This window comes from Fusarium vanettenii, assembly GCF_000151355.1.
Source record: "Fusarium vanettenii 77-13-4 chromosome 1 genomic scaffold NECHAsca_1_chr1_3_0, whole genome shotgun sequence".
NCBI classification, from domain to species: Eukaryota; Fungi; Ascomycota; class Sordariomycetes; order Hypocreales; family Nectriaceae; genus Fusarium; species Fusarium vanettenii.
Window position 1 is genome coordinate 2,331,639 of NW_003315881.1, and position 23,475 is coordinate 2,355,113.

At 51.0% G+C, this 23,475-nt stretch overlaps 5 protein-coding genes across 5 annotated transcripts; 3 read left to right on the forward strand and 2 right to left on the reverse strand.

The window, feature by feature from the left end:
- Window positions 1-1,260: 1,260 nt before the first annotated feature.
- On the forward strand, window positions 1,261-2,148 carry NECHADRAFT_75049 (uncharacterized protein; the record flags this gene model as incomplete). Its single annotated transcript, XM_003053618.1, has 2 exons — window positions 1,261-2,002; window positions 2,033-2,148. 2 exons carry the CDS (start codon window positions 1,261-1,263, stop codon window positions 2,146-2,148), a joined length of 858 nt encoding a protein of 285 aa, XP_003053664.1.
- A 130-nt stretch (window positions 2,149-2,278) lies between these two features.
- NECHADRAFT_98867 (uncharacterized protein) lies at window positions 2,279-5,551 on the reverse strand (the record flags this gene model as incomplete). Its single annotated transcript, XM_003054345.1, has 3 exons — window positions 2,279-3,204; window positions 3,252-5,353; window positions 5,433-5,551. 3 exons carry the CDS (start codon window positions 5,549-5,551, stop codon window positions 2,477-2,479), a joined length of 2,949 nt encoding a protein of 982 aa, XP_003054391.1. The 3' UTR covers window positions 2,279-2,476.
- Window positions 5,552-8,015: 2,464 nt separating this feature from the next.
- Window positions 8,016-8,702, forward strand: NECHADRAFT_75051 (uncharacterized protein; the record flags this gene model as incomplete). The annotated part of the gene is made up of 2 exons (XM_003053619.1): window positions 8,016-8,422; window positions 8,471-8,702. The coding sequence occupies 2 exons, from the start codon at window positions 8,016-8,018 to the stop codon at window positions 8,700-8,702; spliced, it is 639 nt and encodes a 212-aa protein (XP_003053665.1).
- Window positions 8,703-12,373: 3,671 nt separating this feature from the next.
- NECHADRAFT_75052 (uncharacterized protein) lies at window positions 12,374-12,967 on the forward strand (the record flags this gene model as incomplete). Its single annotated transcript, XM_003053620.1, has 1 exon — window positions 12,374-12,967. One exon carries the CDS (start codon window positions 12,374-12,376, stop codon window positions 12,965-12,967), a length of 594 nt encoding a protein of 197 aa, XP_003053666.1.
- Window positions 12,968-16,465: 3,498 nt separating this feature from the next.
- Window positions 16,466-16,687, reverse strand: NECHADRAFT_3034 (uncharacterized protein; the record flags this gene model as incomplete). The annotated part of the gene is made up of 1 exon (XM_003054346.1): window positions 16,466-16,687. A coding segment is annotated over one exon (222 nt), but the record flags the coding sequence as incomplete, so codon positions are not given.
- Between the last annotated feature and the right edge of the window lie 6,788 nt (window positions 16,688-23,475).

Below are 23,475 nucleotides of genomic sequence, written 5' to 3' on the forward strand. Positions count from 1 at the left end.
GACAACGTTCCAGTCAAACGTTAGCAGAGTGGCCGGTTTCAGCCCTCCTCGCAGCAACAGCTGAGACAGAATCCAGGCACGGCTGCTGTACGGGCGAATGAGATACCAAGAGGAGAGACATGGCACCCGCACTTGACAGAAAGCATCTGGTGGAATGAAACGGGTTCGCCGCCCTAGGACGAGACCACCGGCTGCAAGGTCAAGTGGTTTCACTTCGATCAGCCTTGAAAGGCATCCTGGGGATCTGGCAACAGCTATAAGCTTAATGCGTCTCTCAGCAGATGTGTCTCGGCTATAGTGGTTGGAATTCCTACGCAAGGGAGCCTCGACAGTGTGCCTGGCACGCGACCATCCACATCCCTTGACAACACCGTCCAGAAGCGGGAAGACAGATCGTAGGGCTCAGACGTGAGGATTTCTGACGTTTTCATTTGGCGAGCACCCGTGAAGATGCTTAAAGAGATGTCTTGGGTAGCATACGACCCGAAGCGTCTAGCTGAAAACCTGAGACATGTCAAGATCTGCAAGCGTTGGCTGTCCACTCACGAAAATCCCCGCGATGGCTTCACCTACCAATTCAAGGCATCACACAAGCCTTGAAATGCAGTGAAGCAAGCCTGTCACATGATGGCCTGATTCGGAAAGACACAGTGGTTCGCCTTGTCTGGTTGCCTTCCCGAATCAGGCTTTGTTGCCTTGTCGCGAAAAAGTAAACCGAGACGCGCCAGACAAAGACGAACCCTATGACGCGCTCTGATCGGACTGCAAAGTCTTCTTGATGCTCTGCTTTCGTAGCGTTGACGAAATTCAAACACATTAGCCTCTTGCTGATGCTCTCGCGAACCGACAAAAGAACTACCGATGTTCAACGACGAAGACCCCACCGCGATGCGAACGACGACCGAAACGAGAGAACATGATACTATTGATGTTGAGGGTTGAATACAGGGCTTTCAGTCAGTCTGTTGTTCTGTGAACAAGGCATTGTTGGCATTGTTGCGGGTTGAAGATGAGCACTGAGCACACACAAACGCCATGAACAATTCTCGCATCTGGCGAGAAACCAGCAAAGTCCAGCTCGCCGGTCCTCCCTTAAAAGGCTTCCATACTACCACGCCAAGTTCCAGCTCCTGGTCAACTGGCTGAGACATCACCACTCAAGCTGAAGGTTGCACTTTAACTGTCTTGTACACTGGGAACACACCGAGATCTGCATCACCAGATAACTCGCAACAACCTGCTTCCCCCTCCGTACTCGCCATGGAGGACTCAGAACTGGTCTTCTGGAAGGTCTTGTTCTACGTTGCCCTAGGCCTTGTGGGCGCCCTTCTCCTGGTTTGCAGTTGCCTGCTAGGAGGAAGACATTACAAAGACGAGGCCATCAAGGATGCCGAAAAATTCAGTCGGACCCTTCAACACCAGGCCCAGCTCTGGGAACAGGAACGTGACCGACGGGAAAGGGAGTACGAGTTAAGGCTTGAGGAGCAGAGACATAAGAACGCCGCCTTTCAGCAAAACTCGGAGATTCGGGATGATATGGACGATGTCATGGAGGAGAACAGAGTCCTTCGTGAGCAGAAAGATGCACTCAGCCAACGCAATGAGCAACTTGCGCAGGAGAGTTCTCGCCTGAGGATGGAGAATGCGGGACTGACGGTACAGATCTCCCAAGCCAAGCGGCCGGGACAGGAGGTTGGGCCGGGATTCGGGCTTAAGTCTGGGCTGGAGTTGAGGCCGGGGCCGGAGAGGGTGGTGAGCGTGGTGAACGTCGAGAACGTGGAGCCGGGGCTACCGCGCAACCCCTCGTCGACGTTGTTCGGCTCAGGGCTACCCCCAGGATCGACTTACAGCTTGGAGGCTGCTGTCCAAAACGGCTCAGATAGCCCTGGGTCTCACTACTCGCTCCCGCCAACCTCAGAACCGGGCAGTCCTGAACGCACAGAGCTGCCTCCATCCCCTTCTGACGACGGGCAGGACCCAAACAAGCTCAACCCTGCGAGTGGTATGTTGACGATGGGCGGCCTTTTGCCAGGCTCCAAGCAGCGCAACACATGGTCTGGGGTTGAGGATTCGGTATCATCCCGCCCTGTGCATGAAGGCAAGGAGTGGGAACCCGCGGCCCCTGGCCAGCGACGCTTAAGCAACTGAGGGGGATCTACAAGCAAATTAACGTTAGAAGATGAGTTTACGGCCTCCTTTCTTTTCCTTTAACCCCTTTCTACTCTTTGTCTGGATCGAGTCAAGTGACCGGCCCCCCTTACCCTTGGCCTTTGCTGAGATACTGGTTTCAGTATAGTTGTAGTGCAACTTGGTAAATTTACCTGCTCAAGAGAAGCCCTTGGGGCCAAATCATTTATCCTCTTCTTGCCATGACACTGCATGCAAGTGCTGCAATGTCCATCTCACCCAAACACAATAAAATCCATGTGGTATCTAGAAACAGTCCTGGAATTGAACATCAACAATTCTCACCATCTTAGAAAAATTTGCCCTTGAGCCCTCCCAGTACCACATTCCTCTTTTGCTTGTTGATATACTTGTTCACGTCATTTGCCCATCCTGCACTCTGCTCCTGGAGGTTCTCCATATTGTCACCCATCATGTTAAGCTTCTCCGTCCTCTCGTTCAGCTGCCTCGTGAGGTAGTCTCCCCACCCTTCTTGGGAATTTGAGCCTGATGCCAAGGGCTCGCCGGTTCTAGCGGCACGTTGCTCAGCGGCAGCTGCATCCATCATGCGCTGGCTGGGTGGTCGATCGGGGCCACCGACCAGTAGATCTAGATCCATTGGGGAAATGTATTGTGTTCCCGAGATCCATTGGAGGTTGGAGATGGTCGGGCGAGGAGGACATTCAAGCTTTGGGTTGATCATGACATCGGGCGACTGTTGAGGCCCCTTGCCTGTGCCCCAGACGTGAATGACAGCCAATTCGCTAGGTCCTGACCAGGCAAAGATGTCTCCCGTCTGGGTCACGACCGAAGCCGTGCTCCGGCTGACGTCCATCATGGGCAGGTCAGCTTTGCCTATCTCTTTAAGGCCTGGAATAGAGAACGCCCGTGCTGTTCTATCTCCGAACACGCCTACAACGGCAAAACCTTGCAACTCAAGCTCCGCTACGGAGGCCGCATCGCATAGGATGTTGTCAAACTCCTTGGATGCGCCCTTGGAGTTGGCTGGTCTGAAGATGCGAATCTCGGTTTGTGTAACTGTAACCTGTCAGCCGTAAATCACCATATTGGCTACTGAGACAAACCTGCTACCACCACGCCATTGACTTGGCGTCCTTCTCTGAGGCCTGCGACTATTGGTCCAGTGGCAAAGGCTGGCTTGCCAGTATCAGCCTCGATGGGACTGAGTGAAATGATCTTGCCGTCAAAAGAGACAACGCCCGCTGGCTGGGCAGTGTAACTTCCATCCTGGCCCGGGAGCAGCTTAAAGGTGACGACCTTGCCCAGATTTGTTCCCACAAAGCAGCAAATGCTGGAATATTTGTCCTCATCCAACGTCATGACGCCAAACTCGATCACGACAGGCCACTCCTTTTGTGGCTCCGAGGCCGAGTGGTGACCCTTCAAGAAACTAGATCGCTTGTCTTGCTTTGCAAAGTCCGTCATGGGAGCCTGGAAAATGATGGAGGGCCCTCTGAGGTCGATCAATGTCAGAAATCCCAACTCTGAACCCACAGCCACGAAGCCGACGTTGGACACTTGGACAGCCGTGATGGGTCCTGACACCATCTCGTATAGAATGGCGGGCTGAAGTCCTTCCTTGAGACCCGGTTCAGCCCTCGAGCTGATGTCTGTCAACCCCTTGGGGTTCGGGTCAAGTTGTGGCGACTTGTCTTGGCCGAAAAAGCGGTTGCCGCCCCAGCGAAAGATGATGGCCTCGCCTGTTCGTGTTCCTACTACAAACTCTCCCGTGCTAGGTGCCATGTTCATGCATGTGATGTCGATATCATCAAATCGGTCCAGTGCTCGAGCCACATCCACTTGCAGTTGAGTCCCATTCTCAATATCGTCAGCATGACCAGAATCCCATATTCTGATGGTGCTGTCGGCATGAGCGGCCTGGATGATGGTGCGCTCTTCGTATCTCTTTCGAGGTCTTTGGGCTTCAGCACCTCCCTTCACCAGCGGCTCTCCTTGGTTGCGCTTCTCAAACATAGACAGCCATCTGGGCCTTTCAAGACACGACACATTTACCTTTGTGACAAACGGATGAACAAAAGAGATAGATGGGTGGAGTTGATTGGTAGGACTGATTGGGAATCCAGAGGGAAAGCTCATGGTGATGAGCTCACCAGATGACAGCAGGGTAATGACGGCAATGGGATCCTGGGCACCGGCGAAATGGGGCGAGAAGCGAGGGATGAGGAGGAAATCGACAGCCTGGGCGCCAGCAGGGAGAGGAAGGGGAGTCTGTCGCTTTCCACGAGTGTAGTTTGCAAGAACTTGCCATGTTGAGGTGGCATAAACCGGCGTCTGCCCAAGATCAATAAAGGTCAGGCCTTTGGGCGACGCGTCAGGCTTTTGTCCACCGGCAATGAGCAGACCACTGTCGTCGCAGTTCTCCTTGCAGCACCAGGCAATCTTGGTGATGGGCTCGTTCAAGGAGGGAGACACGTCGGGTGATGGCTGGTTGACATTGAACTCAGTAAGCGTCCTGGCCATAATGACCCTTTCCTCCTTGGGATCCCAGAAAACCAGACTTCCATCTTCGTGAGCGGTCAAAATAAAGGTTCCCGAGGGATGCCACAAGGCGTGCGTGACCCTTGGCTTTCGGACCGTATCGGCAGCCACGCCGTTGCCGCCCGGAGCACCCGCTGGGAGGACGTATTCGTAGAATTGCACGGCTTTGTTCTGCTTGAACGAGTAGGAGACGGCTCCGTTGGTGTAGGCCAAAAGCAGCTTTCCGACGTCTCTTGGGTGAAGCGACATGGACACGAGGTTGGAGATCTTTGCGCTGGGGTCCTTTTCCTTCCAGAAATTGGGCAGGCGGAAAGATCGAGCCAAGCTTCCTCGATCAAGGTCAAAGGCCATCACGTCGCCATTCTGCAAGCCAATAAAGGCCCAATCCAGCATGGGATCTGTCAGGAGACAGGCGACCTGACCAGCGACGACCATGGCGGCAACTCGATCGCCCGTATCGAGATCCCAGACTCCCAACTCATTTTTGGCATCCACACTGACGAGGCGGTTCGCGCAGAACTGTAGGGTACGGAAGGAGGTGTTTCGGGGAGGCTGGAGGACCTTTTGGACACGACGCTGGCCAAAGATGTATATCTTTCCGGGACCAAACTTGGTCTCGCTGGTTCCGATGGCTAGGAGGGACTGGACGGGCTCGTACGCGTAGCAGCTGTCGAGAGTCAGAGAAGGTCGGAGAGAAGGGACAACTAGAAAGAGGCTGGCGGGGTTGGGCGGGAATGCATGCTCACCTTACTTGGGAATTAATCCCATACCTGGCTTGATCGTCAGGCAGGAATAGCTCGGGTCTGATGCTCGCGGACAAGTCATTTTGCATGCCCGTCTGCTTGCCTCGCAGGAAAGCCGCCATTTTGAGATGATGCTTGCTCAGCTGAGCTGGTGTTGAAGAAGTTGTCTCTTGTCGCAGCTCAAGAGGGAGCTCCCGGGCCCCAAGTGTTTTTAGTGGGGGAGTGAGCCAGAGCCAGAGCCAGAGCTTCCGAGAGACCTGCAACGTCATCCATGGTCCGTGCAGGTGGACAGTGATAAGAGAACTGTGTATGCACTGTGGTTCCCGTAGCACCTGATATTAATGCCGATAGCCTCTCTTCTATCTCCCAACTCACACCTTATACCACTTACTTTCGACTGCCTATACAGCTATCCATTTCCAACTTGTTTTTTCTCCTCTGAAATCTACAATTATCACACGATATCATCACCAAAAACCTTTCTATACCCGCTCCACAACGTCCAACCTCCCATCATTCACAGCCCATGATTCTTGGCTGCACAGCCCCAAACCCAGACTGGTATTGGAACAAGGCCAGTCAGTGCTCTTCTCCCTTTTTTTTTCAGCGTGATTAATCCCAAGATTCGACCAATGCTGTCAAGCCGAGACGGAACACCGGCAGACCCGGAAGCTTGGCGTGGCCAGATTCTCAAAAAATGTTGAGAATGGCTGCTAGTTTACATACAGCACACATAGATAGTATGTCGACCGTTGCGACTAGCTACCGAGTGGCTTTGGTTAGTCTGTGCGTTTGAGCTGCGCTTTGATAGTAAGTTGCATAGATCTACGGTGATTTATATCACACACCGCTGGTTGGTTTGACCTTGTGCAAGTGCAAGTGCAGGTGCCAACGTGAGGATCCATGTCGTTCCCTGACTGCCGATGAACCATGATTGCCGAGATGCATCTTTAAAGTGTATATAAATTCATTTGTAGTCTGTGTGAATCGTTGTCCTCTTCAACTACAAGGATCTCGCTTGTGAACTTGTGGCTTAAGCTTAGTTATTAGACGGCGTTGGATATTGTCTAGTTTCAATAGTATGTCTCTTTGTCTTGACTAGGCATTATCAAGCCTCGACAATGTTTGAATATAGTTGCACAAGGTTTTTAGATATTGCTTGTTGTCTCTTTGCGGGCGAGTTGCAGAGAACTGCACTGATCGGATGATCAGAGTCTAGAAACTCGTTGACAGTTGTCAATAACTCCAGCATGACAATGGTTTTTTTTTTTTTTTTCACATCGAGGTATGTTCTCTCTTCTCTCGATCTATTCTTGTGTTAGTTTGGAATTATCAGCGGCATGCCCACTCCTTCGCGAGGCGTTCTGGAAAATGTCTTGTCAGCCAGCCGAGAATTCAAAGCTGTAACCTCTCATCCAACCAAACCTATGCGTCACCCATCTCAAACAGTTCTCAAACCCTCATCCATGTCCATGGGATGAACGAAATCACACGCATTAGTGTCCGACACCTGTCGTGCTACGACGTTTAGGCATAGGAGCAGAACCATCCCGTGACAGTCTTGACAACTCAGTAACCTGGCAAGAAACAAGGCGGTTCCGTGGAAGCTCGAGTAGACTACATGAGCCATTAATATTCCACGGCAGATTAATACCCTGAACCAAGTCTCGAGGCTTGCGGTATCGAAATGCTGGGCTTCAATCGAGACCAAGCGACACCCTCAAGGTCTCCGAGCAGCAAAGCCAATCGTCCACGTGTAACGAAAAGGGGCCTGGAGGATGCATATAAGGCTGTAATGGGTCCCCCTACTTGTCCACGTCGGTGCCCAGTCATGTCCAAGTGACGCTTCGCCTCGCCTGCACAGGATAGGATCGTGTTTGGGCCCGAAAAGCTGAACGCGGCGGGAAGGGAAGGGAAATGCAAGGCATTCATTCCCGCATAGGTCAGCAAGCCCACCACCGTCCTTCTTACCCCTTGGCCAGATCTTAGGGTTACATGTCGTCATTGGGTGTTTCGAGACGGGAGGGGTGTAAAATGAACGAGAAGTTACAACGTGTAATCAATCGAAGCGACGTGTCGAGGTTGGGCATCGAGACCATCACTTGCAGCAACCCGTGCCCCTCACCTGGCCTCTGACGTGGGCCTTTGAGGAAGCCCTGCGACTCTCTTTGGCCGAAATGGCTCGCTGGGACTGTTCCAATAAGCAGGTCATTCTGCCGGCCGCGAAAACGGCCAGCTGGGCTGCTTTGCTGTCAGTCGGGCTCCTGGCCTGGGCCACCTCCATACATCGATTGCGCAGGTACCTGCCGCATCGTTGTCACCACTCTGACGACTCAATTCCAAAGCCCTGCTCTTTCTACCCTAAACATAGGGAGTTGACTCGAGCCCAATGCAATTGCAGGGCCAGCGTTCAATTCCGTCAGGCCGGCTGGTGCCCAGCGAGCCTGGCATTTTAACTGTCTCTTTAATTGCTGGTGCCAACCCTCTTATGGATACCGAGCATAGAATAGCATCGATCGACATCAACTTCAACACCATCACACATCCACCCATCCACAATCCTCCTCACATTACATACTTCCCGACATGAGCTACAACCCGATTAGTGACGTATCTGCGGATCAGTATCGCCACCCGGATCCCAACGCTCGCTACCAGCAATGGCAATCCTCATCCTCTTCCTCGGGCTTCTACCCAGACCAGCAACCCTCAGACCCTCGCTCCTACGCCTACAGCAACCACTACGCCAACCAATCACACTCTGGATCCCAGTTTCCCTACCGCGTAGGAGGTGACTACAATGAGGTGCAGCAGGTAGAGGAGCACCAAATGTGGCAACCTCAGGAGTACGGCGGTGCATCCTCGTCCTCTGTCGCCACCTCAAGTCCCCCAAACGCCTCGGACGAGGCTTACATCTGGACGGGCTCTGCAGAGAACAGTGATCGCAATCTGTGCCAATGCGGCAAAGCTTTCCGACGTCCCTCTGATCTTGCGTAAGTTTCAAAGTAATGCAACTCTCTCAGAGACTAACACGCAACTAGGAAGCACCAAAAGTACCACATCAAGTACTTCTCTTGCCTCTTCTCAGGCTGCGACAAGGCCTTTGCCACACAGAAAGACCTGACAAGACACATGAGAACGCACCGCAAGGGCGAGGGCTACCAATGCAAAGTAGAAGGCTGCCGCAAGGCCATGTCTGGCCACGTCTACAGCCGCAAAGACAACTTTGATCGGCACATGAGGACTGCGCATCCGGAGCACCCGCATATCTGAGAGAGGCGAACAGTGACTCTCCCATGTTGAACGACAGAAAGAAATGACACACACGACGTGGCACTGCAGAAGCCGCCCACAGACAGAAAGAATTGTGCCAGAACGACATTTGAAACGACCGGTACGACATGAGACACGCACACAAGCAAGCAAGACACGGGTGTCTCTGCAAAGCTGGATTGTATTTATTATGGAAGGGGCGTGTGTTTGGAGTTTATTTGGTTCTCAAATAGAGAGGATGCCGAGGTTTCGCTCATACTTTTTACACTTCTTGTAAAGACTTTTTATTCTCTTTCTTTCACCTTTTAGATGAGATTATGAAGTCACTTGGCAGGCCCGGGGTTTATGGTCCTTTATATTTTCTTTTTTTTGATTTCTTTCAAGTTTCTTTCTCATATACATAGTTTGAAAGCCAATATGTTGAAGAACGAACCAGATATTGCGCCTATTCATATGCTCCAACTTTATTTTCACCAGCAAGCGAACAATAGGTATCAAGACTTGAAGAGACGCGAGGGTCACTGAGGGTGAGTGAGGCCATTTCACAGCATGTTTGTGTTACTCAAGCCGCATGTTAATTTACAACTGAGCAACCTGACCCAGAATTACGACGACGACGACGAGAGTTTTTTTTCATCCGTACTGGATCTCCCTACCAGGTTGGCGAAATTCCTTGCTTTTGGACATTGCCTCGTTCCGTCTTTTGTTTAACCCAGTTATCCCAGGTACTTCATATCCTTCCAGGATACCCCGGTTCTCTCGCTCCGCCTCAAACACGGATGTTTCATGACAACCAACAACCAACAACCAACAATGGCGTGTTTATGATACTTTACGGCAGTACTGAGGCCTGGCTCAGAGAGGACAAGCTGGTTACCTGTTCGATTGAAATGTCAGTGATCTCTGCCTTTCCTAACAGTGTTGGAAGAGTCTTTTTCAAGTACTCCAATTCTTTTCATGGATCGAGTCTCGTCTCTCCATGAATTAATGTTGGAGGTGCCCGGACCATCCGCTTTCTGCAACCCCGCCACGAGGGAGATACGACGGATCGCAATGCTTACCTGTATTGTACAAGTACACAACCTCCGTGGGCTACAAAAGAACGCCATCCTCCTCTCATTTCTCATCTTCATACAACCCTCTCAGCATCGAACGACACCGTTTCCCTCTTTAGAATGTCTTCACAAACCTCCTTCGCGATGGAAAAAGTACTTGATGCCATTGTATCTGATTTCAGGATGCTACAGGAGGAGCATCGGAAACACGGGGATGTGCCGTTCGAGTATTTCAATTACTCACAAAGCTACAAGCGCCCCAGGCCATCCGCTACAGCTTCTTCTGCCCAGGCAGCTTCTTCAACAAACCCTCCGGTACCAACAGCTAACAGCCTACTGGCAGCAGTCGGATGTGAGCACCAAGACGGACCAGATGAATTTTGGCAGTCCAACAAGAAGCTCTTTGCCAAGAAAATCAGACTGGGTCTGCAGAATGGCATCGACATGAATATTACCTGGACTCAAAGCGAGATGGACCCCCCTTTGCGCTACATGGAACCTTCATACGGGGGGTTCTGCTATCACATTCCTCCTCTGCCACTGGGTCCCCTTTGGTTCTTTTACAACACGCCGCTCCATCAGGCTCTAGTTCACAAGGACTTCGAAATGGTAGAGTTGATTCTTCAGTCAGGTGCAAACCCGGACATATACAACCTCTACGGCTGGACATCACTTCATAAGGCCCTCTTTGAGGATCGTCAGGATGAAATCTCCTTCTTGCTCAACCATGGAGCTGACGCAAATGCTCCCACAATTGGCAACAAGTTCACCCTTTATAGCGATATCAGAGCCGATGGCTCTGCGGGTGTTTTACCTATCCACATCGCCATGTGGCTTGGAAACCTTTCTATGATGCGTTTACTTCTGGAAAATGGGGCAAACTGCTCTTGGATTTCCTTAGATGGATGGAATCTCCTGGATCTTGCTCTACTGGCCGGGAATCCGCGAGCAATGGCTATTCTAATGTCTCGTGGTCTTCATCTATCACCATCGCCAGCAACAATATCGTCGTTGCCCGATGAGAGAAACTCCTCAAAGAAGCTCCTTGCGGTTTCAACCAACAGACTGCTCGTCCCGCCACCTGAGCTATACCCAGTGTACTGTCATATCATGTCTCGGGTTGACTATCCACAAAATGACAGCTCGGCTCATTCAGAAATGATTCTCCAAACAGCCGAGAGTATGATTGAAAGATTCCTCGACTGCCTTCACAGAACGGCTGTATCAAAGAGCTGGGAAGGCCGAGGAAACCTCTGCAACCACTGCTACAAGTTTCAGTCACTGCTACGCCACCACTCTGTCAAGGACAGCTATAACGCAAGATTTGATTTCCAAGTTCATGAGACCTGGCAGCAACTGGAAGCATCTGCGTCCAACAGTTGCCCCTTTTGCAATCTCATGGCAGACACTCTGGACCACGCACGAACGCACATGGGGCCAGCTAAAGGGGAACCCTCCTCATTGGGGTCCAAAGATGTCCGCATAGAATCTGAGACTCAGGAAACCAGCAAAGCTGTCATTCTCCATGTGTCTGATGACATAGAGGTTCAATGCGGACAGTTGTATGAGCGGTTCCAGGTCTCAGAACAAGATGAAGACATAGTCTCTAATATCAAAGTTACCCATGACGAGGAGATTCTAGGAACTGGCTCGGAACAAGCTTTCTTTACGGCGAGAGCTTGGCTTGGAGATTGCAGGTGGTCACCACGGCACTCGGCTTGTCGACAATATGCGAAGGACTTGACCGCTAAGAATGAATACCCGTTGAGGTTATTGCGAGTCGGAGATGGCCTAGATCATATCGTACTTATCGAAGGCGTGACTGACTCGATGCCATATACTGCGTTATCTTACTGCAGAGGGTCGTCAGACATCGCAGCTCAAACGACACAAGCCAATCTTGAGGCACGTATGAAGGAGATTCCGCTCGAGAAACTTCCAACTCTTTTTCAAGAGGCGATACTGGCAACCAGAGGTTTAGGAATCGAATGCATCTGGATTGAGGCCCTCTGCGTTATTCAAGATGACAGCCAAGACTGGGGTTATCATATTCAAAGAATCCCCGAGATATTCTCACACGCCGAGTTGACCCTCTCCAGCTTGGTTGCAAACAGTATCTCGGATAGACTATTTCGCCCTCGATCTACTCGGTCACTATCCTTGGTTCCCATCGAAGTATGGAGAAGCAAGAAGTTCCGCGGGCATTTTAAGGCTGGCGTTAATCAATGCTATACATTGTCACGAAGGTGGCTGACCAAGCGGGATGTCGCGACGAAGGGCCCGGTTCATTCTCAAGTCTGGGCATTCCAGGAGCATCTCTTCAGCCGCAGGATATTACACTTTGGGGATGGGATGCTGCACTGGGAGTGCCCTTGTAGGTACACAACAGAAGCAGATCCAACTTCGACGCATTCACTGCCCATGAGTGAGTGGAAAGAGGCAAGAAAGACGCTGCTTCAAGGGGGATCTTCTGTCTTGTCCACTTTCTGGATGAATCAGGTCGAGAGATACTCCAAACTGGCACTATCCAAACCTTCGGACCGACTACCAGCTTTCCTCGGATTCTCGAGGTATATGGAGAAGCAGCTCCAAGTCACGTGCCTTGGAGGGATCATGATGGGAGAGAATTTGCTTCAAAATCTCTGCTGGAAGACCGAGCCCTCTGACACACAGGAAGTTGTTTTGCCCACGTGGACGTGGGTATCTCAACCAACTGACGTGTCATTCTGCTTTGCCCCCAAGCCAGAGACGCACGAAGGCATTATTCCGCTCGCGGTATTAGTCTCAACTGACGCCAAGGTTAACGAGAGCACATTACAGGCCTCGGGCTCTCTCACACTCAGGGGATCTCTTTATGCCTCACGTCTCCTCAAGGACTTCTCTATCAAGGTAGATAAGAGACCGCTCTCGCTGAATCCTTTCTGGGACCGCAAGGCCTACGAATCGCGAGAAGACTATTACGTCTTTGATTTGCTGGGCTATAGCTGCGAGAAGAATCAAGCATGGAACACTTACGGTGTCAAGAAGTCGCATCCTGCCAAGATGCTCCTGATGCTGGAGCCAGCCGACGAGACTCTCACTCGGTTTCGCCGGCTGGGGCTTGGATTCTTGGGGTGGAAGGATACGTATCCCCCGTATGGATATGCACCTGTCAAACCAATATGGATCGATGACGAGACTCAGTTTGAGCACACCATCACTCTTGTCTAAAGGGCCATGTTGTGTAATGTCTTTTCATATAAACCGTTTTCTTACTATCGGAACCCACCGAATTTGCTCCCCGAATGCCGATATTAGAACAATATATCGGCCGCATATTAGTTAAGCCAAAGCATGTCGTTGACGTTGAATCTCATCGCTTTAAAATCAAGAGCAACCGACGGTTCTCCTATATCCCTTGATCCTCTAATACTATCTTGTAACATGACTTGTCGTATTTCTCCGAATGGCAGCTTTTCGTCGACTTCTTCCCCAGATTTGGACTGACCCTTGATCTTGGCCGATAGGACTTCCAGGGCCGCTACGTAACGCTCTACTGACTCTTCTACTTGTGAATATGCTCTTAGTAGTTGAATTGGTTAGCTTTAAGCGGTATTGGCACCCAGGTCCGTTGGCCCGAACCGCTCAGCCAGAGGAACTGTCGCTGCTGTATTATTTGAGTGACTGGGCTCCTCATGGTCTGGGATGGCCTTCTTACACAATGCAACAAACTACTATGTAGGAACTGGGCTCGTCGCTGTGTTATGGGCCAAGTTTTGCTGAAATATGCTGATGGTCTCATGCGCAGCTTCAAAGCAGGGAACGAAACACTCTTCTATAAGCTTTTGTGAGACACTCTCGTCTGTCTGCAGGTGCTCTCAAAGATCTTTTGGCTCCGCCCGCTTGAGATAGAAACCGGCAACTATTGGTCTAAGAACTAGTTTTATCGCATGAAGATATCTTTTGATTCCGTCAGCTCTTCAGAGCATTAACAAGAGAAATCCCATCACTCGCCGCACTCGCAGGACGATATGCTGTAGTTGGAAGAGAAAACCTTCATCCGTACTTGTGTATATATAACTAAGCTGCTGAGATATGGAACGGGTCAGGAAACAAAAGTCCAGAAACCGTCTTCTTTTACTTTTCTCTCTCTGAGATTTATGTATAGTTGAAGAAGAGAGCCGTTAATAATACTATAAAGCTCGAGATTAGATAAAAAAAGGCAACTTCGGCGGTTCTGCCATCGGGAAGAACTACGGCAGGGTTTGCTTGCGTATCTAGAAAGCCATTATCTATCATCAGGGGCAGTTGGACAGCGTCATAAAGCCAGTCTGCTTTCATACTAGGGCGTCCAAAGATCATCGATAAGACGCTACTATTATGTTAGCACGAGCTATACTCATCGTCCATTCAATTGCAGTTAATTAACCATGACTTCTTTGTCCGTCTCTGGGTTGTTGCCGGGTCGTGACACGATTGGCTCCTGTTCCGTGTGGATAACCTCAGCCATGACATCAAGGCTTAGCATCCACGGAATAGGGACACAGAGGAAGCCGGGTGATAGGGTTACTACGACAAGGGACTTGGCAATGTACTGCCCTAGACCATCGGTTGCATGGTTTCCTACTGCCAGCGTGATATCAAGGTCGCAAGGCTATCTTAAAATCAAATGGTAACCCACAAACAAGGCCGAGATTCCACTTCATAGTAGCTTGGAGAGCAGCAGCAATAAGGAGCTGACCAAGAGTTAATTTATGCAGTTCATCCTCGACGTAACAAGTCTATTATTAGTCTAGGTAAACCCGAGTCCCTACGTGTCGTTTTACAAAAGGTTTTTCGCCACGACGTGCAGGTTAAGGATGAATTCGGGCGTTCCAGTTAACAGCGAGGCGGACAAACGTCTCCCAAGTCCCTAGTGCATCATCGATTCCTCGCTCTGAACTCATTGATCTCAACGTTACTAAGATACATACACCACGACTTTGAGGCTGACTGAGCAGGCGCTCATCATTTGACAAAAGAAGGGCATACACGATAGCTTTGTCGTTTATCGATAGATGCTCCACAGCGAATAGCTTCTCTAAGTTTCGGAGCTAGGGGCAAAAAGAAAACTTCTCCGGTACAGGGAATCGAACCCTGGGCTCCGCGGATAAGGATCTCTCAACTGAGTTGATGAGAGCGCGAAATGTTAGCCACTACACCATACCGGATTGCAATTGGTTCAGAACAAAAGCTTGCAAATAGCGAACATGAATTGAAACGTCCACAGCTGACTAGTCACCTCGAAGAGAGTATCTGTACTTTAAATACGATATCCAGACCCAAATGAAAGTCCTATTTGAAGAAATTTGAGCTTCCGGATGTCCCTCTTTGGTTTCAGAGGGGGTGACGGGTTGGCGTTTTCAATACCCAGGATAGGGGTCTCGTCAAGAGGAATGATCTTGGTCTCTTGTACAACTTGAATTCAATGTGTAAGATCGCGATGAACGGAATGTTGAAATAGAAGACACAAATAACTTGGTATTCTAGTGACCATGGACAACGTTCTGTTATCCGAATGCGATAAGGATTAGTATGAATATGCTGATACAGACCTGGTTGAAGCCGTGCTGGAAAGGAGATATGTAGGGCAGCTCGTTACGGTCGACTTCTTATTTCTTACAACCGTAGGAGAAGCGAAGGTAGGTTGCCAGGATGGCAGTTCAGTTGACCAAGATTGCGATAGACAGGAGATACTGTATCCAGGTAAAGACAGCGGACACTCCTTGAGACGTAGTCAAGTATCCTAGAACCGTAAACAGAGTAAAATAGTGACGGCCACGTATTGGCTCTGGAAACGGTGGAGACGAGCAAAGACGCGAGGTGTGTGTCCATTCTTCGCCAGACCAAAGAGGTAGCGGACATCACTCATCATGCTGTAGTTGCCGCAAGACTAAGCTGAAGTCACGATGATGGCGTTGACATGCGAGATAACTTTGATGCCAGCCAAAGAAGCAGAGATAAAAAAGGGAGACGCAACATTACCCCTTGACTTAAGGAGTCTATCATCGTTGGAGAGAACGACCGGGCCGACTGGGAACATGGTCATACTGTAGAAGATGAGAATTCACGAAAAGACTTGCTTGGCAGTCTGAGGAATCATTGGAATCACATCTTCGAGCATTAGCGGTCTCAACAGCGGCTAGGGAGATAATTTCAGTTTCAGAGGAGGCTTAAAGAGCATCCTTTAAGGTAGTGTATAATCCCAAGGACCATCCGAGAGATCCTTGGATGCCCCCATATTGCACAAATGCGGCTGGGCCTGTGGTGAAATTTGATTAGCATTTGGAGTTAAGAACCACAGTAAGTAATCACCAACCTTTCCATTATCTGAACCCAAGAACTTCGTCATTGGGACCGCCACCGGCGATGATGACAACTGTCATGATGTTGATGATAATGGTCAGGACAGTCAAGAGTAGGGCAAGGTCGAACTCTAGCTCACCCAAGACTAACGAATAGACAGTTAGTGAAGCCCATCAAAAGTCCAAAAATGGCAATCCACTGTAGATATTACTTAGAAAACACACTTCCAAATCTTAAGAGGAAATTCCCACCACAGCGTTGTGAACTTCGGCCCAGAACGACATCAGAACCGCAGCGGCAACGATTTCAGCGAGAATATAGATGAGGCCCTAGTATGCCAGGTTCCTGCCATTAGAAAACGACAAGGCCTAGCCGACAAAGATCGGCATATGTCACGATGCCTCCACTCAACGGAACAAGGGCTGCTATCTCAACCACGGCGAGGACATCGCCAGCAGCCGAAAAGCAGATGAGGGTGTATCCAGGAAACGCTCTAATCAGCTTATCTTGAGTGACGGCGCGCCCAGATCCGAGGAACAGACTAGTTCCAATGGTTTTGGTGAGGGCCATCATCTGCAGGCGACGCCAATGAAGGCCTTTGTTCATGTCCTTGAGCTCCAACATGTCCCAGGGTGTATTTGCAACGGCGACTTTCTGAGTGGCTATGGTGTTTTTAGTAGCATTTGATGAGTTATTTTTGGCTTTGTAGGCGATGGACTTTCGTCCACCTCCATCTGGTTGACCTTAGAAGCCATGATCAGGGGGGGAAGTCAAAGAGAGAGAAGTTGGGGATGCTAGAGATAATTGATGCTTCCAATTACGGAATTCTTTCAACGAAGAGAACTTGGGATGATTGCTAACCCTCAAACTGGGAGCTTTCCAAGGGGCCAAATACCCAGCAGCCTCTTAGCGAATGAGTCTGGGCAATGTCGACTTTCGCCAGCGATATCCGGATGTCTAAACTAAAAAGCAAAGTGTCGATAGGGACTGAGTAAGTCGTGGATACCCCATGATATATATTCTCACATTTCCGGGGAAGCGGAGGCGATGGGCTCTCATTCGAGGCCGCTTCGCGGTGTACTATCAAGATAAGCTTGAAGATTTCGGACCACGATGCCACTGTAACCTCCAAGTCTTGGTCGGCGGTGGTTCTCTGTCATCCTGCGAACGGTGGCGACTACAACGGTCTGGTAGTGCTGGTGAAGTTATCTTGCTTGCTCGAGTCGCACCTTGCGGAGCGCCCTATTGTCGAGAGCCAGCATCCAATTGAGGGTTTTGCTATTACACGGGAGATTGGCGATTGCCTCACACGTCATGTTTCCCTGACTGTGTGTTACTCGGGTGAGGAACACTTCCGGAGCTTGTAAGTGATAAAGTGGCTCCCTTTTCGAGATCCTGTGAATTCTCCAAGCAGTTCTGGAGCAAAGCACCAAAGTCCAACCCAGTTCAAGACTCAGACATTATGGGACTAGTTCAGGAAGACGCCATGTCTAAAACCTTCGTCCAGACGGCGCAGGCCTTTCACAGAGCCCTGCCCAAGATGGGCATGGCCACCAGGGCAACTCATGTCGATGACTTCTCAAGCCCCCATCGCGCCATTGCACCCCCATCCAACTCGCAGTCAACTATCGATGCCACCGAGACCCTAAGCAGTTGGTGCCAATGCAGAACAAAGACGTGAGTTACCATCTTGACCCTGTCTCTTCAGAGCTCAGCTGACTGATAGCAGCCAAATGCACCATCCGGCTCCCACATATACTCACGTTACACTGCCCCCAACTCAGCCCTCTTCGAGACAGTCTTGCATAATCTCTTTGGAGCGCTGATGTTGTGACATACTCAAGTGCCCTTGTTTCATTCCACGCCACCATAGCCCTCCTGACGCCCAAGTGCACCTTTATCGGCGAGGGCTACCACGGCGTTCACCGAAGCATCAAACTCCAGTACCGAGTTACAGGAGGAGAGAAGCTGGGCCTGGATGATCTGAACCAGCTCGGGCGCGGGACCTTCTGCACATTGAGACGCCACTCAGTCCCACTGGGGAAGTCCGCAACGTGGAATACTATGTCGCAAAGCCACGTCAGGCTGGGGCTTACATCTCAGTCGATGCGACCTTTGCACCTCCACCCCTGCAGGATCCTCTCCAATATGGTGTCGACATCTTCATGCATAGCCGTATCAAGTACATTGGGGGCCGTTCCTATTTGCTCTGGGGCATTCCGGTTGTGCATCAAGTTCGAAAGGAGTGGGCCGGGACCTGTATCAGGCTCGCGAAGTGATGGGATCAATCGCGGGTCGCTTAAGAGCTGGCTCGGTATACGATCGCTGCGAACCATCCACCTGCGCGTGATCAGGCAACCTCAAACTGCCGAGAAGCTCATGTCTTGGCTCCACGAGGGGGCCCAGAAGTCTGGCTCTCTAGTCGCAAAGATGATCGACAAGGTACAGCATGCGTCTCTGTAAGAAGCAGACCTCAAGGAGGGGTGGATACGAAAGCAGATGCCCGGAGGCATTGGGCCAGTCTTTTCCATTTGGATGAACAAGGTGAAACACACGGAGACTGCCGAGTAGGCTGTACATCCTTCTGCATGCGATAAGTCTTGGTGGTGTCAAGAGCCTGATGGAGCGGCGCGCCATGGGCGGCGAGGGAAGGGACACCAGGCTGATCCGCGTCAGCTGTGGCGTAGAAGATGTTGAAGACATGAAGGCTGATCGGGATCTTCCGTAAACAGTAAACATCAATTGCATATTGGATAAATAAAATAAACGTATGGGATCCCAAGATTGGAGTGAATCCCTCGAGTGAGTGAGCCCCGCACGTGCAGGAGTGCATGACAGCGCTCAGCCTGGTTGGCGCCTATCATCCGTATTCGGAAGGTGATTACTTACAGGCTTAAGAACACGACGGGCCTCAAAGACCTGCATAGTAAACAAGGACTTTAGGAAAAGTAATTGGACACTGACTTACGCAGCCAGTGCAGCCGGTGCAGCCAAGTGTCAGCAGGTACACTTTCCCATGAACAGCCTGATGCGTCCACTACCGTCAAAGACGCAATTATGCGGGCGCGCAAGGGACCCAGCCACTCGGTGTTGTGCAACCCGACCCGACTTGAAGAAGTTCAGCTTGCCAGCCGGCATGGAAGCATGCATGGAACCTTTGCTGCCGGGTTCAGGGGTGCAGATCACACACTTCCATAAGTCTTCTCGAACGTCAGCGTTGTGTTCCTCAACCTGCAGCATGCGCCCGTACAAGCCGCCCATGAGCATCGATAGAAGAGCATGTTATAGCCCAGCTGTCTAGGAGCTCATGCAGGGTGGTCAGAGAAGCGTGGGTTCCGTCCTGTGTCCATCATCATCTGTTCGTCGGCACCGTGTGATACGAGCCAACCCCTTATCCTGATCCAGGATTAATGCTATCTGTCAAGTTTCAACGCTGCTCTGCCTCGTGCACGGCCCAATGTCGCATCGCTCTCTCCGGGTTCGTTGGGGGTAAAGTAATCACACGTGCCGAGAGGTAGCACAGCTGAAAAGAGGTTGACAGGGGGTCGAGGAGACGGAAGACGTGAGATTGTAGATCTGGATGGCAGTGGGGGCGGGATAACGAGGTAGTACCAAGTTTTTATCCATCAGTATCGGTACGGGGTTCTCTACAATCACCTCAGAGCTATTGCTGCATTCTCATGTAGGTACAGTGCAATGTCCGAGTGGTCCGCTCTTCTCTCACATCTATCCATCGTTGACGGGCGCGAAAGGCCCACGTGCTGCGTCAAGGGGCAAGGAATCTGAGCACAGATCGACAAGTCCTACAGCTCGCACAGCTCGCATGATGGACCCCGCGATTATCGAGGGGTCAAGCGGTCCAGTCGTTCACACTATCCCGTTTCAATGAGCCAACTAACCAGCTTATCCCAGCAACGGATCCCTGATGCCTGTCACTCGCGTGGCAACAGGGTTGGTTCACTCCCCTGTGTCACAGTAGTTTCTCCACATTGATCACACGCTAAGGGCGTTGCTCTCGTTTGAGTCTTGATCTCCCGGGTGCCTTCATCTGCAACGCGGCGGGAAGACTGGCTCATCTGCCCGCCCCCTCAATCTGTATCTCTTCCAAGTTGTGGTTCACTCCGTACTGACTGGAACTGACGGCCTTCGTGTTGGAGAGACCCATGCATCCTAACTCTTACCAGCAGTAGTATAAATAGGAGATCGGATTCCCCTTGATGGCAGGAAAACTCGCCTTCTCCAAGCGAATACTTCTCATCTACTTGGTCCTCTTCCCTCTCAACCTCTCTTACATTATACGATTCCTACCTGGCCAATTTCCAGGGTTGTCTTCAAGTTCCTTTGAGAGACTGGCTGCCCCCTTCTCCACACTACCTCCCACTACGAACACACACGACAGCGAATCCATCATGGCCAAGTCTTCTGTCGTTGCAGTTCATGGCTCAAGCCCATCCATCAATGGAAAGAATAGCGAGTACGTCGTGTTTTGGCGGATGAAAAAAAACTTAGACCTCACACTGATGCAAAACAAGGATCGATCGCAGCCAACAAGACGGCCTCTGTCCAAGCCTACATCAAGACGGAGCGGCACCCAGGTCGTCACTCCAACTTTACGACCCAACGGAGCCTGTAAACTCCCGGCTTCAAAATCCCCTCTATGTAGCACAGCCAGCCCGAGACGCCGCTTTATTGCATCCGACCGCTAGTGCAACAACTACTAGCACAACTGTGTTGAAAGACACTATCTCGAGCAAGGATCTAGCCGGCGTCGGGGACCAGTTCTTGGCCGAACGGTCGGCCGAGAGTTCGGCCGAGAATGGTTGAAAGCTCCGTTGATTGAGTCCTCCGCTTTTCGGATGCACGAATCCAGGGAGGGATGGGTAGCATATCCTTCTTTACTTGTTGATCTCTTCTTCTCTTTTCTTTCCCCTACCAAGTTTTCTCCCAGCGCTAGATACCTAGGCCAAGAAAGGTTGGGCTGATGATCAATGTGCTCCCGTGATTGGCTTAAACCAGCAGGAACGAGGAAATGGAACCTCTGCTCTGTCAACGATACGGCTGTGTTATTTCCGTTGAGTTGCTCAGAAGTCTACCCCCCACCCCTTCTTCGAGCCCTTGGCCAAGCTCTGTCAACGGACTCGACGAAGCAGAGGCAGAGGGCAGTTTCTGAGTAAAGCAACGGAAATAACACAATAGTGGTGTAGCTAGAGTTTATAACCGACGGAAATAAATACATCAACACCTTAACAGCCGGAAATAACACTTGGCTTCACTTGGTTAAAAGGCTGCGGTCCTAGGAGCAACTGAACAGAAATAATACAGCCGTAACACTGGAGATAAGACTCATAGCCAACCCTGGCGGAAATGACACGACCGTAACACAGCTAACTTGTACTTGGCGGAAATAACACTTCACCACGTCAGCCGGCGGAAATAACACGAAGTTAAAGATACTGTGAAGCCAGTTCTGCCTTGAGCCACACAACTAGTTAAGGCTTGTCAAGCTGATTGGCAATATAGATCCCATCAAGAATGCGCATGACAGGATAATAGTCATTGGCGCGCTGTGTTACGCTGCGTTATCATCTGATGTGTGTACAAATAAGGTAGCCACCAATTGACCTGCTGTTGGACCTCGAGATCCCAGATTTTCATCCTCAACGTAGAGTGAGCCAATCAAATCTCTCAATTCAGCCCAGTCCAGCCCGCACACCCGGTGGCAGATCGACAAAGTTCGTTGTTGGGGGGTGCAGGTAATCCGCCTCCCCATCGTACCCTCTCCCGGTGTCGCGACTTTTTGCTCTCCCCATCCTAAATAGGTGTGCGTACCAAGCGAGTCCTTTCAAGATGTGAAAATGTGTTATAAAGCCCAGCTTCGCGCACCTTGCATTCTACCTATGACAACGACTTTTATGCGAACTGAAATCCATACACTCTTCATCAAATACCTCTACCTATTCTCGTGCCCTTCGCCATTCTCTTTTCTTTACACCTAGATACCTACCCTCTGGTGGTGTTCCGCACTTGCTTACATCTTACGCATGCATCACCCTCTGCCCAGATCTATCGTTGTTTTTACCTCTCCAAGCTCGCCCAAGAGCTGAAATTCTATAGAGAAACACTATCAGCTCCCATCTTTCCACCAAGAATGTCTGCCACTTCATCCAAGGCTGACCACGGCTCAGTCGAGTCCAAAGACATGGGCCAGTCACACATCATGTAAGCCAGCGGCTCCACTCTCCCACCTCAATCGTGGAACCCCCTAACGCGGGCTAGCTCCCGGCGGTACGCCAACCAAACGGACCCGGGCAGATCGCACCAAATGCTTCGGTACCTCAATGACCCGACGTACAGACCTGTGACCGAGACGCTCCTAGACCCCTCCCACGTCCCTGGTGTCCGGAACTGGACCAGCCTCGATATCCTTCTGTGCAGCGCCCTCTCGCACAACAGCAAACCCACACCTCCGCAAAACGGCCTCTTAACTAAGATCGGGGCCCAGTTTTCTGATCACAAGCAAGGCACGGTCCGCCCCGCAAAGCTGGACCTCATTGATGTTGCTTCCACGGCTTCTTAGTCCATGGTATGGAGGTCATGACAGGGTTTTCACAATATGTCATCTTGCCCTGGTTGATTCTTGGTGTATGGCGTCGCGGAGACGCATTTCTATTTGTTGTCAATCGAAGCATGTCCATTAGCCAGCGAGCGACACGTCGCGTCACATTGGGTAGCTTCAATTATAGAATAGCTCATGTCAATCCAATTAAACCGGAATACCGTAAATGGAGGTGACACACCGAAAAGCTTCTACCACGCGGTCAGCGACCTTCCATACACCTTCTTTGCAGCAACGTTATGCAGGCGCCTTAGCGGTAGCCCGGACCGGCAGCCTGTGCAGCATTCGCTCCACTCCACGTCATCAGAAGCTGCAACCATTTGGTTCCCCGTCCCCAATGTGAAGAACCGGGACGCACCTCAAGTCTTCCGCTGACAGCTTACCTGCTTTCTCGGCTCCCTCACCAACCGGGAGCACCAGATTGACGCCGGGGAAGACTCGATGCATTGCCGGCACATGTAATTGCAGCAAGTCTCTGTTGCACAATGAAAACAAGCGCGCCCTTGCGTCTTCCGGCCGCCGCGGCGAGCAGGCGAGACAGCTGTACCTGGGCGTTGCTGATTTGCCGTCCCAGCGTCATAATACTCGCCCTTGCTAGGGATGCTAGGCTAAGCCACAAGTACCTACTTAGGTATTCAGAGAGCGCAGGGTGCCCGGCATTCGTGACGCTTCGACCACCCGGCTCGGTGAAGCCGGTCGGCTCTGGAGATCCTATAACAGCCAAGGAAAGCGATACGCATATTGCGGCGTCCAGTAAGATAGGGAGCTGATGGTGTGT